At 39.1% G+C, this 21764-nt stretch overlaps 1 protein-coding gene across 2 annotated transcripts in view; it reads left to right on the top strand.

The window, feature by feature from the left end:
• arhgef39 (Rho guanine nucleotide exchange factor (GEF) 39) overlaps nucleotides 1-21764 on the top strand; it is a 70178-nt gene that overhangs the window by 22218 nt on the left and 26196 nt on the right. For both annotated transcript variants that reach the window (XM_042511454.1, XM_042511453.1), the window contains exons 6-7: nucleotides 10262-10332; nucleotides 16160-16288. In XM_042511454.1, the coding sequence (XP_042367388.1) occupies nucleotides 10262-10332; nucleotides 16160-16288 (200 nt within the window). The remainder of the gene's footprint in view (nucleotides 1-10261; nucleotides 10333-16159; nucleotides 16289-21764) is intronic.

Raw genomic sequence — 21764 nt, 5'->3', positions numbered from 1 at the left:
TCCACAAGAACATGCTGTTAGTGTTTAGATCACTGAAAATGTCTTGAAAATGTTTTCTTTGCAAGAGTGGGAGACCAGTTTACTTTTTATGTAACCATTAGGGGAAATAAGATTCCCCTCCCTCACTCATAAGAGGAAGCTGACCAGTGTTGTGTGTGACTCTGACACATAATCAGTGGGCCTCATTCTCTCCAGCTCAGCTCTCTCTCACCCCGCCTTTTTCTCTGCACTCCCCATCATCATCATTGATTCGTCTGTCGTTCTCGGTGAAACTCAGGAGACTCGAGGGATGTGTCTAATTGTATGATGATTTTAAGTGGCACGGCTAGATAATCATCTACGGCTGGCGCCTTACCTTGCTCTGGCTCCGTGGCTGGGAATAGCAGGAAATTGTTGTCACTTATCACCATTCAAGGATGATGGATGGCGAGTAGGGCCCGGAGTGCGGATACTTATGTTGCTGCTGGGGGAGGAATAAAATCATTTCCTTTATTAAGTGGCATTCACTAGAGCCGGCTGGAGCAGTCATCGGCGTCCTCCCCACTGAGATCACCATTATGACAGTGATGGGGTCTCGAGTTGATTGTGGCGGTGAATAGCAGCCCTCTCCGCCTGTATTGGCCATGTTTATGTCGATAATAGAGATGCAGCTCTCATAGAGATGGCAGCACTTGGAGGCCTTGGGATAAATTTGCTCTAAGCTGAGCACCATTTAGTATAACAAGAGAATGGCCCAGTGGTCGACTCACTGTAGAGAGTGAGCATGCTCTATTTAAAGTCCGTACAACTCCAGAGGTCTCAGGGTCATTGTCATACTTGCTAAGCATTGAGAAGTGTGTAGCTGTGTGCCGCAGTGGCCATGCTTGATTTTGTCTTTCAATTGTCAAGGTGGGATTTCAATTTGACTGCTTTATGTGATCAGGTACTTCCATCATCTCCAGCAGCTGAAAACAGTAAGGTTCTCCAAACACAAGGTCACTGCATTGATTAATTTCTTTTGAAAGAATTCTGAAAGATGGAGCCTTTCTTAAGTGGCTCCTCTCGGTGGTCTGCAGGTACCGAGTTGTATTTCCATCACTAATTTGTGTTGCATTGTCTGTCAGTTGACCCTGGAGTTCATTGCCAAGTTTCAAGTGAGGCTTGCAATGAAACAAAGTGCCTCAATTATGATGTGAGACAGTGTTTTGATTGCGTTTTGTTTTGATTCTATTGACCCTGAACGCAGAGACCACACTTCACAACTGAGGAGAAAGGTTCAAGATTCTGATAATTGAATATGAGCTCTTCATAATAAACTGACCCTAGACAAACTTAAACGGTTAATATTTCCAGGGCTGTACCTGGATCGGTATTGTTCAAGTCGCTAGTATGGGCTGATGCTTTAAGTGTCTTGGGGTGGGAATCACTTGACATAGAGCTGCTTCTGCTTTCTCTTGTGTTCTTTTTTTTTTTCTTCCAGATATTGATTTTTTAAAAACATTTTCACAGATTGTTTCAGTTACCCTACATTTCAACATGTCAATTTAAACATTTTACATGTAAGATGTATAGCACCCTTGATCATTGTCTGTTAAGTGTGCATACCATGGATTAACTGGGACATGAGTCCATGCAGCAGCACTGAACTATTCAAAAGTTGGATAGTTGATCTGTCAATCCATTCATAGCTGGTCAGATCAGATCAGGGGAGCAGCTGTTTGTGAGTGAAGGCGAACTTTTAGACCTGGCAGAATAAAGAGTTATCTTTAACTTTCAATGCATTTGCTGTTCTACTGCTCCATCTGTGCCAAGAGTATGCTTTGTGCTCAGAGAATGTGGTGATGTAAAAAAAACCAAAGGGTATATATATATATATATCCCAATAGTGCTCCGAATGTCCGAAAGTCTAGTTCCAAAAACAGAAAATCTATTTGTGGTGGAATATGTTTTAATCATGGTGGGCTGCCACAAACAAATGTGTGGGAAACCCTGGGTGCACACATTTACAGTGAACTAAGTGCTCATTAGTGTGCTTATTAGTTACATATTGGCTCTTTATTAGTCATTATAAATCACTTTTTAATGCCTTATTCTGCACAACTACTTGGCAATTAACTGAGACTTTCCCCTCAAGATAAGATAAGATAACCCTATACTAGTCCCACAGTGGGGAAATTCACAATGTTACAGCAGCTATTAGATACAATATAAGCAGCAAAAGAACAAAAAAAAGAAAATTATTACAAATATAAAAATATTAAACTCCTAGAAAAGATTGAGCTGCACAAGGGGCAGCCTCTTACAATTACCTCCTAATTACTGGCTATTGATAGGAAGTAAGGAATATGTACATCAATTACAAATGTAATATGCTTTGCAAAGTATGGGCCTTATACGAAAGCAGTAATGCAAAAATACTCATTATCTCTTAAAAACCCACAGTGAGTATGGTCTATTTTTATATAACAAATATCAAAACTTGAAGTGGTAATAGTTTCAAAAATAACTCAGAATTAAAGGAATGATTTGCTGATTTTCAGGAGCTGCAATGCATTTTTAACAATTTTAACGTAATCCTGTGGGGCAGTTGCATATGGCAAAGCTTTGTCCATCAAATGTGCTTGTTTTGCTCACTGACATGCTCATATTGTCATACTAAGAGTTGGAGACAATAGTGACAGAGAGTAACGTTGGTGTTGACCCATCGTGGCTCCCGGCTCAGCTGATCTACTGGAGCGATTCCAAGACCCGTTATTTACATTACCACATTCCTGGAGCACAGACAGTACTCTGAGCACAGATGGAGCAGCAGGAGAGAGCAAATTCTGGTGAGAACGGTGGGGAAAGACAAGAGGTGGAAGTGCAGCAAAGCTCCTCATGGCCATTCACGGAGCTCCACCCCATAAGGCGCTCTGTTGGCCACCCCGATGGCTGCCCTGATGGCTGTCCCGATGGCCACTTTTTTATTGGTCTCTTTCTGTCGGTGGCTTTCTGTTGGGGGCTTTCCTTTGGCCTCTTTCTGTTGGTGGCTTTCCATTGGTTGCTTTCCATTGGTTGCTCTGTTGGCTTCTGAGCCATCCATGTCTAGCCATCAAAAGTTTACTATTAGACTACCATGTCAGCCCCGCAGCTTGTTAAAAAAATAGTAAAGAGCAGAAAAAAGGTCCTGTGGGATATCAGTATTGTTATCAGCTCAAATTTGAAAAGTACTCAATCCAACTTAATAGGCGTAGTTCAGTATGGACCATATAAAGTGGTGGTACCCCAAGAATAGTCATTCTCCCGTAAAATCACGTAATCATGTAACAAAACACAAAAATAAAAGTGTTGAAATAATTCTGCGTTAAGTCTTTCTAACTCACAGTCTGTTCCCCATTCTAATATGAAGTAGTTTGACACATTTAACCCACACAGGTTCCCTATTCTAAAGTTCCCTCCTCTTCACTCTTAGTAAATCCAACACAGCACACAATGACTGCATTTAAAAGACCTTATTCTTAAGTGATAAGGCAGTATACATCAAATAGATATGTTTGAAAATATTAAATGGTCCATGAATAAAGGACAAAGTTCTGCTTGTGCTGACTTTGTTCTTCGACCAGTAAATGGGAATAAAACTTGCATTTCAATAGACATCCTTCTTTCAAGGTGTAATCCATGACCTTAGAGTGCCGTCATTTAAATGCAGTAGTTGTGTGCTATGGTGGCTCTACTAAGTGTGAAGAGGAGGCAACTTTAGAATAGGGAACCTGGGTGGGTTAATACATGAATAAGTTATGAACATGACCTCACTTTAGAATTGGAACCTGTTCTTATTTAGAAAGACTTCAAGAAGTATTTCACTGCTGGAGATGGCCTTTTCATCAATATGGGCTATCTATGCACTACATAGAAAGATTTAAATACCTTTTACATGAGAAAAGCGGAGAAAAAGGGCTTTTGCATTTGATTTTACCCAAAAGGTAGAAACCCCACAACTACCAGAATGTACCGTGCTGCACCTGACCAATAAACAGTCCTGCTGGGTGGTGATGTAATGTGTCCTTGTCAGGAAACAACATGGCAGCGGCCGGTAACAAAAGATCTCAAATTACATTAAACAGTAAGATTAAAGATCTTAGTGAAAACACTTCAGGGGAGAAATAGGCAACACAGTAACAGAATATTGTTTTATATTTGAACAGCACTGCTTACTTTTACTGTATTAGAGTTTGGTCTAAAATGAGAGAGAAAGAGAAAGAAAAAGAGAGAGCCTGCCTCAGTCAGTTTACTCTTTATGTTCGAGGCAGAGAGCACACAAAAATGCAGAAGGGCAATCTAAAGTTCAAGCAACAGACCTAGTGTCAAGTTATCTGCCAACTAACATGTCAATAATGTAAGTAATTCCAGTGAAAGGAGCTATATCAGTTTAAGCGTAGCCTATTCTATATTTAGAATATTTTTACCACTTTACCTTGCTGTATGACAGCAGCCCTTAACAATGGGGATTTGAAGCTGTTCTATCAAAAACACCAAACTCCACTGAACAGCAAAGCTGCTGCTCTACCACTGCCTCCATCAGCTGTTGTGTTTGTAAAGAGGAGACAATATTGACATATAGTGTACGCTTAAACTGATATTGATTTTTGTAGGTGGCAATAGGAGTTTTTGCTGCAGCTCCATCCGTGCTGTTGTTATGGGACTTTACTTTATTTATCAGAGGTGTGACTTTTTTATTTAAAATAAATGTAAAATGCTACCTTTTCAAGTTTTATGTCCCTTACCTGAGCCAATATTAGAAATACAAGTCCTTCCTCATATTCCTTCCTCTAATTTCTTTCAAAAACATGGGAAGAAAAGGCAATGAGCAACTTGGTATGATATGTTCCACAAATTATAAGAAATTTTGAAAATTATTTTGAAAAGGTAGGGAAAAATGTCTGGTGAAAAAGAAAAAAAGCTAGGGAAAAACTATGTTTCTAATTATCATAACTACATATTTAAAATTATCTTTCAAAATTATTATTATTGTTGAGTACCTTTCACAGGTAATTTCCTTTGTTTTTATCATTATATTTTTATTCATTTCTTTCTTTTTTTCTTTTTTCCCCCAAATTCTCAGGGCTTTCTTTGTACTTTTTACAAATTCCTTGCAGATTTTTGGGTCATTTATTCTGTCATTGCTTTTTGCCTTCTTTCCAGTTTTTGGAAACAAATTAAGCCAATTTGCTTAGGTTTCAAAGCGCTCAAGTCTGACTAAGCTTTCTACATGACAGAGGAAATTGACTTCCAATTGCATTATGTGTGCGTGTTGGTCCGACTTCTAAAAAAATTCGATTAAGTCAGATTTCATGTTAACACGTATTTTAAAAGTCCAGTTTTAGTCGGACTAACACAATTATTCAACTTTTTCTATTACATATATATGGAGACATATTGAGTCTGTGAGTGTGTGAGGGAATGGGTGAATGAGAGGTAAACTGTAAAGCGCTTTGTCTTACAGAAAATCACTTTGCAAGTGTAGTCAATTTACCATCGGAGCATATCACACAACTCTGATGCTTTTTCCTTTTTCATTTTGGTAACAATTACTGGTTACCTGACTTTTTTTTTTTGTCAAGACTGGGTTTGTGATGGCGTGGGAAAAATACAATATGCTTTAGCAGACAGCTTTTAATCAGGGGCTTCTGTGCTGATGATTCCAATTATAAGCAGCCACAGTTATTTCCCTGCAATACATTCACTTAAAACTGTACAACATTAATTCTCCCACTGATTTAAGTTGACTCATGCGGCAACAGCACAGTAATAAAAGCTCCAGTCATTCTGCGCTTTGACTGAAAAGTGTTTCCTAATGTCTACATTTACACAGAGTTCCTTTCTCTTTGAGTAAATCCCCGTTAGTCACCCTATCAGAAAAAGATAAGACACTCTTCACAGTCACTTCATATTACATTTTAATTGCACAAGTTTGGACAGTGGAGTATCTCTAGTCTTCTGTATTTACCGTGGATGTGCATTCCTCTCCTTTTAAGCTATTAAAGTTGAGTAATTACCCACAAGCCCATGCCATGTTCACTAACCCATGCAGAAGCCTGCCAGTGCATCTTGTCTCTTAATTACAAATTTGAATCCTTAATGCATGTATGGAAAGCAAAATAATTAGACAGATATTTCCTCCATCTCTTTTCTTTACTGACGTGTGTGCAAATGCCCAAATGACCTGACAGGAGAGAGTGAGAAAAAAAGCCTGCATATCATCTGCATATTATAAAGGGATTAGCGGCGGAGGCAGGCGCATCCCTCCACCAGCGCATGCTTTCTAAAGCTGCATTCTTCATTAGAATATCTGAACTGTCATAAATATGGTTCAGATTATGTTATTGTCTCATTATCTTTTCTTTGCTTTACTGCTAATGAGCGGGACAGGGCAGCTAAACGAGAGAGTTCCGTTTACATTATTTGAAATGTGCCGTAATAATGCTCATTAGAGTGTTCCCTTTTTGTTACACAGTTGCTTTAATTAGATTTTCGTCTCCACTCCTTAATAAGAACGAGGGCATCCATCGCTAATAATGCCTGTAATGTATTTGTTATTACACAATGAGACAAGAAGAAAAAGAAGTGAAATTATTTCTCTTTTTAAGTGTCTCTTAATTGGAGGAGGCTTAATTAGATCTTGTTTGGCTCCGTTTCATTTCCGATGAGTAATCGACTACAAGAACAATGCCCTCCTCCACCTCCCCCACCTCCATCCGCACACCCGCCACTGCGCTAACCTGCTGTTCTACACTTCAGCTTCAGTAAATCCACGGAAATGCAGCACACATACTCGACCAAGGTAGTTTCAGACCTCCTCATGGTTTTCTTCAGCAAATGGATTGATAGAGATGCTCAGTTGATCTTTTAGTTATTACATAAGCTACATATGAAACTTATGTCTTGGTAACAGGTGGTTGTAAAGAGGGAAATAGGATTGGGTTATGTCTACCTAGTTGGGATATATCCACAGCAAAACACTGTGATGGATCATGACCTTGTTGTTGAAGTATGGGTTATTCAACCAGCCAACCCAAGAACTACCAACTTTATGCATTATAGTAACCCAATTTTCTGGGGACAAGGACTTGACTAGGGACTATGACAAGGATAGAAACAATTAGGACTGAGCTCTGCAATGGGAAGAGAAGGTGGAAGGTGGACTATTGCCTGCAGTGATTCTGTAGTGATTTATGTTAAAGAGTAAGGTCCTTATTTTTTTAAAACCATAAAAATCCCCCAAATCACCATTGCCGAACTGCCAGACTCCATTTAAATCAACAGCATCACAAAACAATCTGAAGCAGGGTAGCCACTCGCACAACTCTGTGGCTAGCTTCTTGGCCACAAGGCACTTTACGAGAGCACAACAGAGCTCAGTGGGGCCTGGAAGCACCCCGAAGTGCCTCAAAGCCAGGAACCTGGCCCGGGGCTGTGTCAGCTTTTTCAAAAATTTCAACAAGTAGTCATAATGTAGGAAGTGCCATTCATGGCTTATAGCCATGAATAACAAGAAATGTTAGCTACCGAGCTGACAATAGTTAAAGCAACTAGCTCACCATGTACAGTGTGAGCTCTCAGGTCTGGGCTTTGCGATTGGACCGTGTTGTGTGAGCACATTAATTGTGAGCTTTGGCTTTACATCACAGATGATTTACTTGTATGGTATAAGATGGAATTAAAAACAAAATTTCTAAAATCATACAGTGTATGCCCACATTAAAGTACTGAAAAAAGTTACTATTCGGTACCGAACCAATTCTGGTAACAGTACAAATTTGAATGGTACCCCACCCTGTCAGTGAAATGGCAAAACTTCATGGCAGTTACTACAAGCCTGGTGGCTAAAAGGTACCACTTTAGGGTTTCCCACATATTAATTTATTCGTGGCAGATGCTCCAGGGATGAGGTTTTCTGTAGACCGAACTGAAAGTTAGCGTCACCTTGGTTCCCTCAACAAAAAGCCTGTGGGATTTTTCCGTTGGATTTTAGGGTTATGGCAGAAAATAAGCTCTATGGCTAACAAATGTTTATTATTATTATTATAATAATATATGTTACACATTTTGTTCAGCAAGATAATCTTCACAAATGATTACCAGTTGTAGGATTTATACAGCTTAAACACGTAAAAAGTAAAAAGCTAATGTTAGGTTATAAAAGAACTACACTACGGTTGCATGACTAAACATCGTGACCACAACAAGGCTGAAAAGCCGTGTTTCGCATGATGCTCTGTAGTCTCACTTAGACACTTGTTAGCAACTGCCTCTTTTAGGACACTTAAAACTTCAAAGTTCACAGTGGGATATTTACTGACATATTTTATGTCGTAGAACAAAACTTGACATAAACCGACCTTATTTCAGGCTTCTAACCAAAAACACAATTGCAACCTTTATAAAAATATCCTGTAGAAAGTATATTAATACTACAGATTAACCCTCAGTATTTACCCAAAATACTTTACTGCTACTAAGACCATGAACAATGTGACAGCTACAGGATTTCTGGTATTAAAGTCTTCAGAACTCAGTCAAGCAAACAAGTTTCCAAGTTCAGCTCGAAAGAATCATCACTGTGTTGTTGTATTCAGTCTATACAAACAATATCACACTACAGTGTTGTCACTCTCCAACACATCTCTTCCCACTCATGCCACCACATGGAGCAGCACCAGCGCTGTACAGTCTGCTGGTGTCACTAATAGCCTCTTTCAGTGGCACCACTATGTCTCTCAAACAAGGCCAGACTGCACAGAGAGCGCTGTGAAGCCAGACAGACACAGCAGAAATCAATGTCAATTGTCAATGCACTTCAAGGTCACATCATCCTAGTAAAAAGGATAAAGATTTCTGAGGAAGCTGACACTCTTCACGACTGTTACTTTAGATTAGTTACTTTTTTTTTGGTTTGTTGCTTTGCTTCTTTATTCTTTTAATTAGGGTGAATATCTGTTTAGTTATTATTTCAATTTTACTTCAATATGTAGGTCTCTGTAGTCCTGGAGGTCCATTCAGAAGCGACCCATGCTCGTTTACAAAGAGATGGTACAATAGTCTGACTGCTGTACAAGTAAAGGAATGGTATTTCAGAGATAGTCTTTGTAATACATGCATGCGGCTGATGCAAAAGCACATGGCTTAGAATTAGAGCTTGACCAATATTATCGGCCAATATGAGCCTTTCACAGACATATCAGAGCATATCGGATTGGTGTATATTGTGCCGATTAGAACTTTTTTTTTTTTTTTACAGACCATACAATGCAGAAATTTGTTTAAATGGTCAGCAAAGACCAATGCTGAGCACATGCAGTAATAATGTTTAGTTTTGTTTGTGTGTAATGTTCAATAAGTAAAATGTAAAATAAAAGTTATTTGTTTAGGAGAGCAGCATACTGAGTACTTTTGCATAGTCATACCGGTACAAAATCAGTGCACAATCCACATAGAAATGATCTATTTTCATTCGAGCTTAAAAATTCACTATATTGGTCGCCATATCAGTAATCTGTCAATTTTTTCCACCACACTGGGCTTTTCTTAAAATGTATGAATATATTTTGTGGGACAACTTTTATTGACCAATGATTAGTGGACAGTATGTCACTGAAAGGCAATGGAAAATCATAACACCCCCGAACCATAGACTGAAATGGTGCTGAGGTCTGGACACATGATGGTCTGTGTTAGCTACGCATTAGATGAGCTACACATCCAGAGGTCGACCAAAACAATGTTGTTTTAACTTAAAAAAAAAAAAACTGCCAACATTTTTTAATTTATTTTTTTATGTTATGACAAAGTTCATGTTATGTTTTGTCTCTTCTACATCAGTGTTTCATTTGTTTTCTGCCAAAGCATGTGAAGAGGGCTCAAGTAAATCCAGTGCACATTTCATCGTGTTACAGCTGTATCTGTCAGAGGCCGTCACCATCAGCAGCACTTCAAAGCAAAACCTGCTCCCTCCATCTGCATCCATCAGGAGCTTAACTCACACTGCGGTGCATTTGCTGGCCCGTTAGATTCCTCTGAGGTGCACTTTGTGAGGCACCCTCTCTGTTTTTTTTTTCCTGCACCCAGCCGTCAGTGACAGGACAAAGACTGTACTGTACTCTGATAGTGATAGCTGAGCTACACGAGTAAAGTCGAACGGAAATGAAAAACGCTTGTTGTTCCAGTTTACACTCCTTCCTTTTCCCAGTGATATTTTTAGACGGCGAGCAAAGCGTGACCTTGTTTATTTTCTGTTTCCTCACAGGTATAAACATTTCCTGCAGGACCTGGCTGCCAACACAAGTCCAGACAACCCAGAGTTTCAGCAGCTTTCAAGTAAGTGTTTTCTTTTCTGACTCAATAATCATTTTACCTGCATTTCAAGGAAAATATCTGCACATTAACCCCCTCAAATGCTTTTATAACAGAGCGGCATGTCTTGTGAGCTCAAATATGCACACGTGTGAAGCGGAGGTTGATGTCGCTGTCACCTCTTCCTCCTCCAATCTGTCAGGATTGTTTGGTGGTGGTGGTGGGGTGGTGTTTGTCAGCAGCAGCAACCTAACAACAAGTGATGAGCTCGTGGCAATGCGCTTTGCATCACTAGTCACAAAGACTTTGGGCTCGCTTGGAACTCTTCCTACCTGTGACAGGCGGCTTTGGAGCATGGGAGAGTTAGGTAAAGCTGCACAATTATAGAATGTAAGGCCAGTCCTCCAACAGCAGGGAAACAAACAAACAAACAAACAAAAACCTACTCCAACCTGTGAAGACTTTCATCTCAGCAGTCAGACTCTGTCATAGTGAAAGACAGCCCTCATTATCTTCATTTGAGGAACAAAGGAAAGTGCTCTCTTTCCCTTTCATTCCTCATTTGTTATTGTCACAGCGGCGCTCGGCTAGTGGAGAAATGAAAGCGAGGCGATGCTCAATATGCGTGTAAGTTCTGGTTTGATGTGGATTTTTTGACATAATTAATTGGGAGCGGATCAGAGGATATTAAGCGGGAGCTATATTAATAAATAAAATCTTTCAACATCAACACGAATCCCGATAATGACTAATTTCAATCGTCAAATAAACAGCGAATCTGACTCAAGTGCGAATGTACACAAGGAATTATTTATGTGTATCAATTAAAATCTCATTGCTGGTGTGCTGCCTTTGCTTACAAATTAAAACAGCCCCTGACTCTAAGATGAAGGTACATATCTAAATGTGCTCCACCATCGCCTCTTCCTCTTCTCATTAGAGATCCTTTTTTTAAACTAGGCTGCTTTTTATTGGGGGGGTGGTTGGGTGTGTGGAATGAAAAAAAGAAAAAGAAATCGTCCGCCTATTGTAAAGGGAATTATTTAAAAAAGAAATTCCAGACAAATCACATTGTATATGATTAAGCAAACTAGCAGATAGAATCACAAGAGGCTTTGTTGTTGTTGTTTTCTCTTGTTGTGCTGCTCTGTGTCAGTTTGATTTCCTCTTCTTTTGTTTCTTTTTTTCTCCCCCCCAAGCTCCCCTTTTCCCCTCGCAGTGCATTCAGGCTGGATTTAATTGTTGTAATTGCGGTGCTTCAGGAGTTTTCATCAGCCCCCTACACTCCGACTCCTCTGCCATAGTAACCATAAGCAAATGCGACCTGATGCAACTCTCCAACTCTGTCAGAGATTCAACAATAAAAGTTAACAGTCCTCATCCCGTGGTCAAACACAGTCTAAACAGTGAATAAATGGAATAAAGAGCTGTAAGAAGTGGAAGACATCTCCCGAATGTCTAATGGGCTGGATGTATTATTAATGCCTCGGCCAGAACTCAGCCCAAGAATACAGTAATTAGGAGTTGTTGTTTTTCTAAAGCAGGGATTGGAAAAATATTCCAAACACGTACAACAAAGGGAAAAAAGTCTACACGGATGCCTTGTTTGGTTTACATTGTAATTGTTGTGAAGTTAAGCGAGCCAATTAGGCCGTGATTATTTTAGTGTAGACAAGTCGCCCTGAGGATCAAGTTCATCCGCTCGAGTTTTCAGCGCTCAGAACAAAAGCAGGCAAAAAAAAAAGTTGAGCTTGAAATTAGAATCCATCTGTTTGTTGTTATTTTGGACGCCTTAATGATGTAGCTCTAAATGTTTACAGCAATTATTATGGCTGGCACGCAGTAATTGGAAGCTTGTGTCTATTTTGATGATTTGCCTATTTGTTCGGGTGAGATTTTAAAGCTTTTGTACAAAAAAGTGAGGACGGTAGTTTGTGAGAGTTCTTGACATGCAGATAAGATGTGGCAGTTTTGATTGACTCACACTGAAGATTGTTCAGTTTTGATAATCTGATGGTTGACTGGGTACAGCTGGGTGTTGTTCCTCAGTACATTTTGAATACCGGTTTAGAATCTGTGCATACACACATGTGAAGTAGTGAAAGTTGGTGCTGGTCTGCTTTTACGTGATGTTGGATCAGATATTTCCTGATTTAATGGCCGTCCACACCAAGCACTGAAACTATAACTAGGGGTCGACTGATATTGGTTTTTCAGGGCTGATACTGATACTGATTATTAGTAGCTAGTCAGACTGATAACAAATATTTGGAACCGATGTGCATTTACAATAAAAATTTTTAAAAATCTGTCAATATTTAGAATTTGGAATAAAACAAACTCAAACCAAAAACTTTGAATAAATACCTTAAGGAAATGTTTAATCAAAATTGAAATGTTCAACATCATTTACAGCAAGTTCCCTGGAATATTTTTTGCAAAGTCAAGTGAAAATTTAGATTAAAAAATGAATAAATAAAAATAACTCCCTGAGATTTTACAAAGTAAAAGTTCCTCCCATGCTGACACTTTCTTTGCACTTTTTAATTCATTTCATCGGTGATCATAAAAAAAGGCAATACATACAATCAGGAAAATGCCAAATATCAGCTCAAATAATCGCCCGGACTGATAATCTGTTAACCCCTAACTATAAAAATAAATATAACAATAATTTGCGTTATCACTAATGAAGGATAACGTTAACGCTACGCACTCTACAGAAATGGATGTTGATGAGCTGCTGCTGCTGTACGCAGATTGAGGAGAAACAAACAGAAAACTAGGTTCACCAAATTCTTCAGAGACGACAGAAACTGGTAGAATCAAAAACTGTATCACAAGAGCTGTCATATGAGTCGATATCTGTTTGCAGACGTGGCGATGGTAAAAGAGGACGTCAGTGAAGACAAAACCAACTCCAGAGACCCCATCAGTGCCAGAAAGGTTTTTTTATAATAAGGTGATGTTTTTTAATCAACACAAGATTTTTTTTCTTTCATCTTCTCCTGATAGCAGTCAGCAGCTCCACTTACTGGCCAGAATCTGCTGCAGTCAGGGAGACCAATCAATCATTGATGACTTAATTCACAGGAATAACAACAAAAAGAAAACCAAACAGCTTCATACATCTTTTTCAACATAAAAACAGGCATTTTATGGTCCAAATTAGCTGTCAGGATCTCTGTTGGATGTGATGTCTAAATAAGACAGACTCTGATTGGCTGTTAGTATTTCTATCATTCATTAAATCACTCTAGGATTGATCTGGACGATATCGTTTGCCACTTTCATTGTCATTATAGTTGTAGTGCGGGCTCTGCCTTCTACTGGAGTTGGAACCATTTCTAAAACTATCTTCTTATAGTTATAGTAACGGTCATACTTATCGTTCTTTGTGTGGACGGCCCTTAAAACCATAATTTTGATCATTTTAAGGTTTAAATACACCAAACTGTCATTAGAGAACTTGAGGCGAAGGAGGCTGACTGTTGTGTCGCCTTACATCGCCTGTGTTTTGGCCAAAAAGTTGCACACTGCAAAAAGTGCAGCCAACATCCATCTAGCGTGTATGTTCTGTGTCTGTGTGAGAGGAAATAACTCTTCATACCAGCAGGCAGTGTTAGTCTGTATTTATCATTCAAAAAGGGACCAACAGTACAGATTCAAGATGCTTGTCAGCACATAAACAACATAATCCAGTGTTCGAAGAGCAACGCATGTGTTATAGCCAATAATAGCACAAGCAATTGTTTTCAGTTTCAGTTACAGTTTCTGATAAAGAGCTCAATGACTAAAAAAAAAAAATCGTACCCAATATAACAAGTCTGTTTCGATCTCACGCCATCTTGACTTTAGTAATTTGTTTACTTTCCTTTTTCTCTCCAAATGTTGAGCTGGACTGCCAGTCAGAGTGATTTCTCTCACTGTTAGGCCACAAAAAGTTTTGCCTAGTGCAAACAGTGTAGGACAAACTGCAAAACCTAGAGCAACAAATGTTCCCTGATGGTACAACATTAACTGAATGTTAGCCTGGTGTGTCAGGGCTGCCGACATTAAACCGAAGTTATCTGATTTTTTTGCTACATTTAAAGAAGGGGGTTTTGTGGAAAACAAGTTGAACAAAGTAAGATATTGGAAAATCCATCAAATCAAACAACAAAATTTATTAATTTCAGTTGCCTTCCAAAGTACCCCATATAAGCAGGACAATAAATTAGTCGGTGTCTTTCAAAACGTACATATCATTGGTAGAAAAAGATGCAGCATGGTTAATGTTTGGTTGGACAACTAATATGTTGTCTGGTTTTAGTTCCGTCTGCAGCCGTCTGTGCTCAACCATCAAAGATCATTTGTGATGAAGCGGCTCCACTCTGTGCACGGCTGTTTAAATGTGAGTGTTTCCAGTATGGCTCTAATTATTATGACCATGCTGAGGCATCCCGACACACACATTCATACACAGCCCAGCCAGCCTGACCCACTCAGCACACCATCAGGCGCAGTAAGATATTTAAATTTGCACAGTCAAGTTAAGTTCTCTGCACTAATGAAATCAAGCAAAATCAGACTGCGGTGCTGAGTGAGCCCCAAAAAACAAGATTCCAACCGTTCACACGTGTACCTGTGTCGCATGCGTTTGGACACTTTGATTTATTACCACATTTGGGCACATTTCTTATCAAGTAATAAAATGACAATATTGGGAACATAGTAAAAGTTTGGCAGGAATCTATTCATTTTGACCGTTTTGTAGTTTGTTTGTTTGTTTTTAGCAAGAATATCAGAACAAAACAGTTTTAAGACATAATCAAGACAAATGTTCACTGTTCCATCTCCTTCAAGCAAAAAGCACAACTCCAGTACACAGACTTACAACAACAAAAAAGACAAAAAAAAATAACACACACACACACACACACACACACACACACACACAGTGTGATTTGCCCTCACAGTATCAGTTTTTAACTTTTCTCTTTTTCTTTTTATGTTTTGCTTATTTTTACAGTAATTTTCTTTAACTTTTTATTAATTTCTTGGTAATTTTCCGGCTATTGCTTGTTATGTTGCTTGTCAACCTCTCCCCAAATATCAAGCCACTTTGCTCAAGCTTCAAAGGTTTGAACAGTTTAGAGGTAATTAAGTCAGCCATGAATATCTGTTTTTTGGCTAATTAAATAAATTAAGATAAATAACTAAAATTTAGACATGCACCAATTTATGGGCCAAATATAGATATGGAATATGTAACAGCTAACAGAGGATGGGTTTAGTTACATTATGATGCGTTTAAGCGCTATACAGTAAAAATGAGTATTGGGCGAAGGTAAATTATGACATTCTCATGATGTCTTCAAATGTAATCTTGTAAAATGTAGTTGGGTGAGAAACTTGAATAAATACAGCTTTTTTAATAATAATGTATGTTTTCTATGTTGTTCCACTTTAGAAGGTTTTAATATTTTTTTGCATTTTAAGTAGATCATCCAACTTTTTAACTTGACCAAAAAGTTTATGTCGTTTATGTTAACATACACATTTGGACAACATTATACCTAACCTTAAGTAATTGATGTTGGTTCATTTTGTGACATTTAAAATGCCCTAAATACATTTGTATAATTGAATTTGTGCTCATTCAAGGATGGTGTAACGTAGGGCTGAATGACTAATGTAGGTTCCTTTTTTTCCCCTGGCACAAAAGGGGGAATAAATAACAAAAACAAAATAAACAACAGCAATTGATTATCGAAAGTACTAAGAGATGGTATATTGTTGCTGAAAAAAGGTGTCATCAATGAATGTCCTCACATGTATGGTAATAGAGATGTCTGTGTGTTTCCTCCAGGGGCGGTGACGGCGGTGTGCGAGGTGTCCCAGCGTATACAGAACAATAGCCGCCGCCATGAGAACCACCTGCAGCTGTGCCGGGTGCAGAAACTGCTGAAGGGGCGAAAGACGAAGGTGTTGGCTGCAGGTTAGAGTCTCTGATCACATATTCCTTTCATCTCCCCCAAGAAGCACCTCCACCTCCTCTCCTCTCTACCTCTCTCTGCATCTATTGCTCCGCGTCCTCTGGGACACATCAGGGTGGAGAGGGAAGTGAGAGAAGTCGAGTTAAACTGAGGGGAAATTAGTTAGGATGGAGACATTCTGAAAGCACTCGGCTGGATTGCTTTAATCAATGGAATTTATTGGACTTCCTGCAGGAAACTCAAGTATTTTGCACATCACACTGAGCTTGCTTTATTAATAGAGCATCACTACTTAGGGATGTGTCGATTGTGAAATTCTGGGCAGATACAGATTTTTAAAACAACAACTTGGCCAAAAGCCTATACTGGCTTTTTTTTGTTGTCGTTGTTTTTGTGCTAAGTTTTTTTTAGTCATTTAACTGCTTTAAAAGCCTTTTTACTACACTATATTTAATATATCATGCTTTCTCTCGTACTGCCAGACGACTGCCTGTGTGGGCAGTGCATGACAGCTACCTCGCTGAACTGCTGCAGCTTGCACGCAGACAGTACTAACACTGACTTTCACTACTGTATTTCCACAATTAAAAGTCAATATTCAAAGTATTTATAAAGCTGTGCAAGCCACTGCATCGTCAACAACACAGCCATGACAATATTTCACAGTAAAAAGCCTTGTGTCAACAACTGAGCCTTAACTGTGAAATATAGCTGTTAAATGCGGCAGGTCTAAAAATTTGCTTTCACCCACCTCTTCAGCAGCTGCTCCTCTCATCCATCGATCTGATCTGATCAAATCAGGCCGCATCAACTAATCAATACTAATAGCTTCTTGGATTTTAGGATGTTCCAGGATTTTAGAACATTTCTAAAATGTAAGGATATTTCTCTGATTTAAGGATGTTTCTGGGATTTTTGTACATTTCTTGGATCTTGGGACATTTATTGAATTTTAGGATGTTTCTAGGGTTTGAGGACATTTCCAGGGTTTTATGACATTTCTCAGAATTTAGGAGGTTTCTTGGATTTTAGGACATTTTTTGGATTTTAGGTGGTTTTTCAGGATTGTAGGACATTAGGAGCATAGCTAGGACCTCTGCAGGATCCTTCATTGGCACTTTGCTAAACAATCTAGATTTTGATGCTGTTTTATGTAGTCTGGCACCTTATGGATACTAAAGGTACAAACAATTCTCCAGCATGAATCACTTTATTTTTATTGCAAATTAGAAAATGGTTGATGGGCCACACATTGATCTGATCTGATCAACTCAGACTGGAACGACGAAGTAATTATCCACCCAGCGAGTCAAACTTCACAAACTGCTGCTGAGAAGAAAAAAAAGAACTAATTGGAAGTTCTGCCTTTGCTTTGTTTACGGACCCGCAAAAAAACTGAAAAAAAATTACAGAGGGGACACAGAATAATACAAGGAGACACACAAATAAAAACCTCATGAAGTTTACCAACCCCAGCTACCACCCCCCATAGATTTAGATTCTGTGGGAAAACCTCGGCTGCTGCCTTCAGAGAATGTCATCCCTTCATCTTATTTGCCAATCGGCTGATGTCAGTCAACAAGGCGATTACAGCCAATACATCGGTACATTTTTATCACTGACTATAGTGTAATTTAGTGAATATGTTTTCCCCTTTATTCCCCCTTCCCTGTCGCTCATTTATTTCCCTCTTCCATTGATGCTTCTTCTCTACTTGTGGAACGGTGGCCCTTTTCTTCCTGACACTCCCCCTCCTGTTGTTTGTCTGGCCTCCTCGTTGCTCCGCTCACCCTGCCAATCTCCCCCAGGACCAATTAGAGCCCAGCCTCATCTTGCGGACCAGCAGATAAAAAGGAAGCCAAAGCGTGTTTGTGTGTGTGTTTGCCGGATACGAGTGAATGCATGTGTGCATGAAGCCACGAGTGTGTGTTTTTTTGCTTGGATATGCAGACTTTTTTTTTTTTTTTAATGTGTGTATTTCCGGATGTGTTGGTGCAGGCTGGGAGCGAGCACTGAATAGCAGCTCATCTCTCTAATGCCGATGTGGGAAGTTTCAAAAGCTTCCTCTCATCCAAGTTCTCAGGCCCTCGCAACTCCGCCGGCTTCCTTTCCAGCTAATAAAGCTCCGGTCCCACCAGGCAGACTTCAGAGCAGCAGCAGCAGCAGCAGCAGCAGCACCACCCCGCCCCGCAACCCCATGCCGACCCATTCTCCTTCCTCCCCACCAACACCACCTCTAATGTGGGTAAAAGAAAAGCGCTCTGCCTTTTACAGATGAGAAGCGTTGGAGCCCCTCAAACATATTAAGTAGCTCTGTAGGAGATGAGGGGGGCGATTGTGAGACACAAAGCCTGAATCAATGGGACATCGATACAGCAGACAGTCAGCCCATTTCCCTGGGAGGCCACAGATTTGTGTCTGCCTGCCTGTTCCTTCAATTTAAAACAAAGACGTCTCACATTTTCTATCTTGTTTCACATTGATTTCTTCCAATTTACGTCCCTTTATGTTCCTGACTGTTGCACCTAATTGTGTTATGAATTTTTACGTGTATTTTTCCTCAGGTGTCTTGATGTCAGTCAGACTAGCCCATTAAATTAAGCCTTACTATACATTTAAGACTACGTTAGAGGGAAACAGAAATGATGAAATGTTTCCTTTGAAAACGAACGCTCCTCCTACACAGATTCATTGAATATTTTTTCTCCTTTTTAGTGCTAAAACATTTAGAGCAGGGACGCCCAATTTGCTTTGCTTTGGGGGCCACTTTTTCAGGAGGTGACAGGAGGCCAGGGGCCAGTCACAGCAGCCCCATATATGTTTCAGGAAATTTCTTGGATTTTAGGAAATTCCTCAGATTTTAGGACAGTTCTAGGATTTTAGGACATTTCTCGAATTCATAACATTTCTAGGATTTTAGGATATTTCTCAAAATGTTAGGACATTTCTAGGATTGTAGGATGCTTCATCGATTTTCTGACATTTCTCAACTTTTAATATATTTTTTGGATTTTAGGACGTTTGTAGCACTTTAAGGCATTTCTTGAATTTTAGGACATTTCTAGGATTTTAGGACATTTCTCATATTTTAGGACATTTCTCATATTTTAGGATTTTCTTGGAATTTAGGACTTTTCTGTGATTTAGAATATTTCTTGGCTTTTGGGACATTTGTTGGATTTTAGGATATTTCTCAAAGTTTTGGATGTTTCTAGGATTTTAGGACATTTCTCAAATTTTAGGATATATCTTGAATTTTAGGACATTTCTCAGTTTTGGAATGTTTTTAGGATTTTCGGACATATTTCAAATATATTTCTCAGATTTTAGTACATTTCTAGGATTTTAAGGTGCTTCAAGGATTTTAGGACATTCCTCAAATTTTAGAATATTTTTCAGATTCTAGGAAAATTCTAGGATTTTAGGATATTAGAGGCTAGGCCGGTACCTCTATTTGGGGGGTGTGGGGGAACCTCCAAAGACACTTTTTTTTTGATAAACAAGCTCTATTTTGATGCTGCTTGACTACGTATGTATACTAAAAGTACAGAAATAATTCCTAGAGTGAATATTTTTATGAATTAAAAAGTGGTTGTGGTTCCCCTCAGCTGTAACCCTATCAGGGGCCAGATTTGGCATGTGGGTTGTAAGTTGAGTATTAAGTTGAGAGTGAATTTATCCACAGAAAATAAACTGACAGCAAATTTACCCAATTAGCAATCATGTAAGTCATTTATCAAGCAAAAAAAACAATTCTTGTTGCTTTTCTCCATTTTACTATCATTAATTTACAATTAATGCGCTTGGTTTTCAGACTGTTGATCAGATAAAACAGGTATTTTACAAGGACTCATTGTAGGCTTTGTGAAGTTGTAACAGGTCCTTTACAGTTTCACAATGTTCTGACATGTTATAGATTAAACAGTTAATCAGATAACCACATCTCAGGGTGTGTAACTCTATCTCTCAGACAGTTCGATACATATCTACAAACACAGTCCACAATCCCATACAGAAACCATGCAGATAGATTTATAACAATATGAGATGGTGTAATGTGATTCAACCGGATCTGATATTGATTTTAGCTCAGATTTCATATTATTACTTGTTCATGAGTTGTGCTTTAGGTTTTGTTTACTAAATGGAAAAGGATACATTCATATTATCTGGATTTTTTTTAATCCACATAATGAATCAGAAATAAAGATTCAGTACTTTAACTGCCACAAGTGCACATCGTTCTCTTAAGTAACAGTAGCAAATTGTGTTTCCACCAGCATACTTTATGATACAGCATTTCTTAACATAGGCACTACATTCTATATATTTGCTAAAGGGCAGTAGAAATTGTTGGCATTGTGAGGTTCTGAAAACCATTTCATGAACGATAGAAATACTATATGAATGCTAAACAACTAGTTCAGTGTTTTATGTAAAAACCATTGCTGTGTAAATGGCTTGGTCTTGGTCTTGACACACTCTGGTCTTGCTCATGACTTGTTACATTGTTTACATTTGGTCCAGTTGGTTTTGGTTTCACACTGCAGTTAATGTGAACGGACTAATGGACTTTACATGACATACATACTTCATATCGTCATCAACTACATGGGTTGCAAGTCTCTATACTTTACATTTACTTCTTGTTTTTTAATTCAACGCCTGTGTTATCAAGTTAGAGTATGCAGACTGCCTGAGAAACGGTGGCTCGCCAATGTTTTACCCATGCCGCGAACATTTGTCAGCAGCAATAGACAGTGAATATTGTGTGTTGATAATTATATTGACTCTATACCACCTTTTACTGCAGTTTAAAAGTCTCTCTGTCACAGAGATGATGAAATACTCCAACTTCCCTGCTTCCCTTTCAAAATAAAGGCGCTCTAACAACGTCTGTTGGCAGAAACCCATCAGTCACTGATACATCGTATTTAATTTTGAAACATTTATAGGACCATGTTTTCGGCAATGCAGGAGATGCACGACTTCATAGCTGTGTCTAATTTGTGCTAATAAATGTGGAATTACAGAACTCAGTGACGTTGCAACAACGCTGCATGTGTGAACACCACAAGCATGAAACATGCTGCAGCCCAGCGAGGCTGCCATCAAGCACTGCTGCGTAGAACACACCTCCTTTTGTTGGACCAATGTTCGGCTGTTTGGTCTGGACCATGATCCAGGGGAGGTTCCACACCTGTCATTTTGGTTTGGATCAACCTGAAAATTCCGAAAGTCCAGACCAAATGAGAAAGCACCCCTAGTCTTGATTTAAGTGGTCTTGACTACAAACCTGTATGGAACTGAACACAGATGCTCCTTCGGGGATGATCCAGCAGGAATTACAAGAGATGTTATTGCATCACATAACTGTGAGATCGTGGACTATCACCTCCCAGAAATCCCTCATACGTGGCTGCTCCCACGTATAAGTGGCTCACCTTTCTATTATGGCTCCATAACTCACCTTCGTGG

Source organism: Plectropomus leopardus, chromosome 22, assembly GCF_008729295.1.
Source record: "Plectropomus leopardus isolate mb chromosome 22, YSFRI_Pleo_2.0, whole genome shotgun sequence".
NCBI classification, from domain to species: Eukaryota; Metazoa; Chordata; class Actinopteri; order Perciformes; family Serranidae; genus Plectropomus; species Plectropomus leopardus.
The sequence above is the reverse complement of the archived record's forward strand: the minus strand, read 5'-3'. Positions and strand labels throughout refer to the sequence as shown.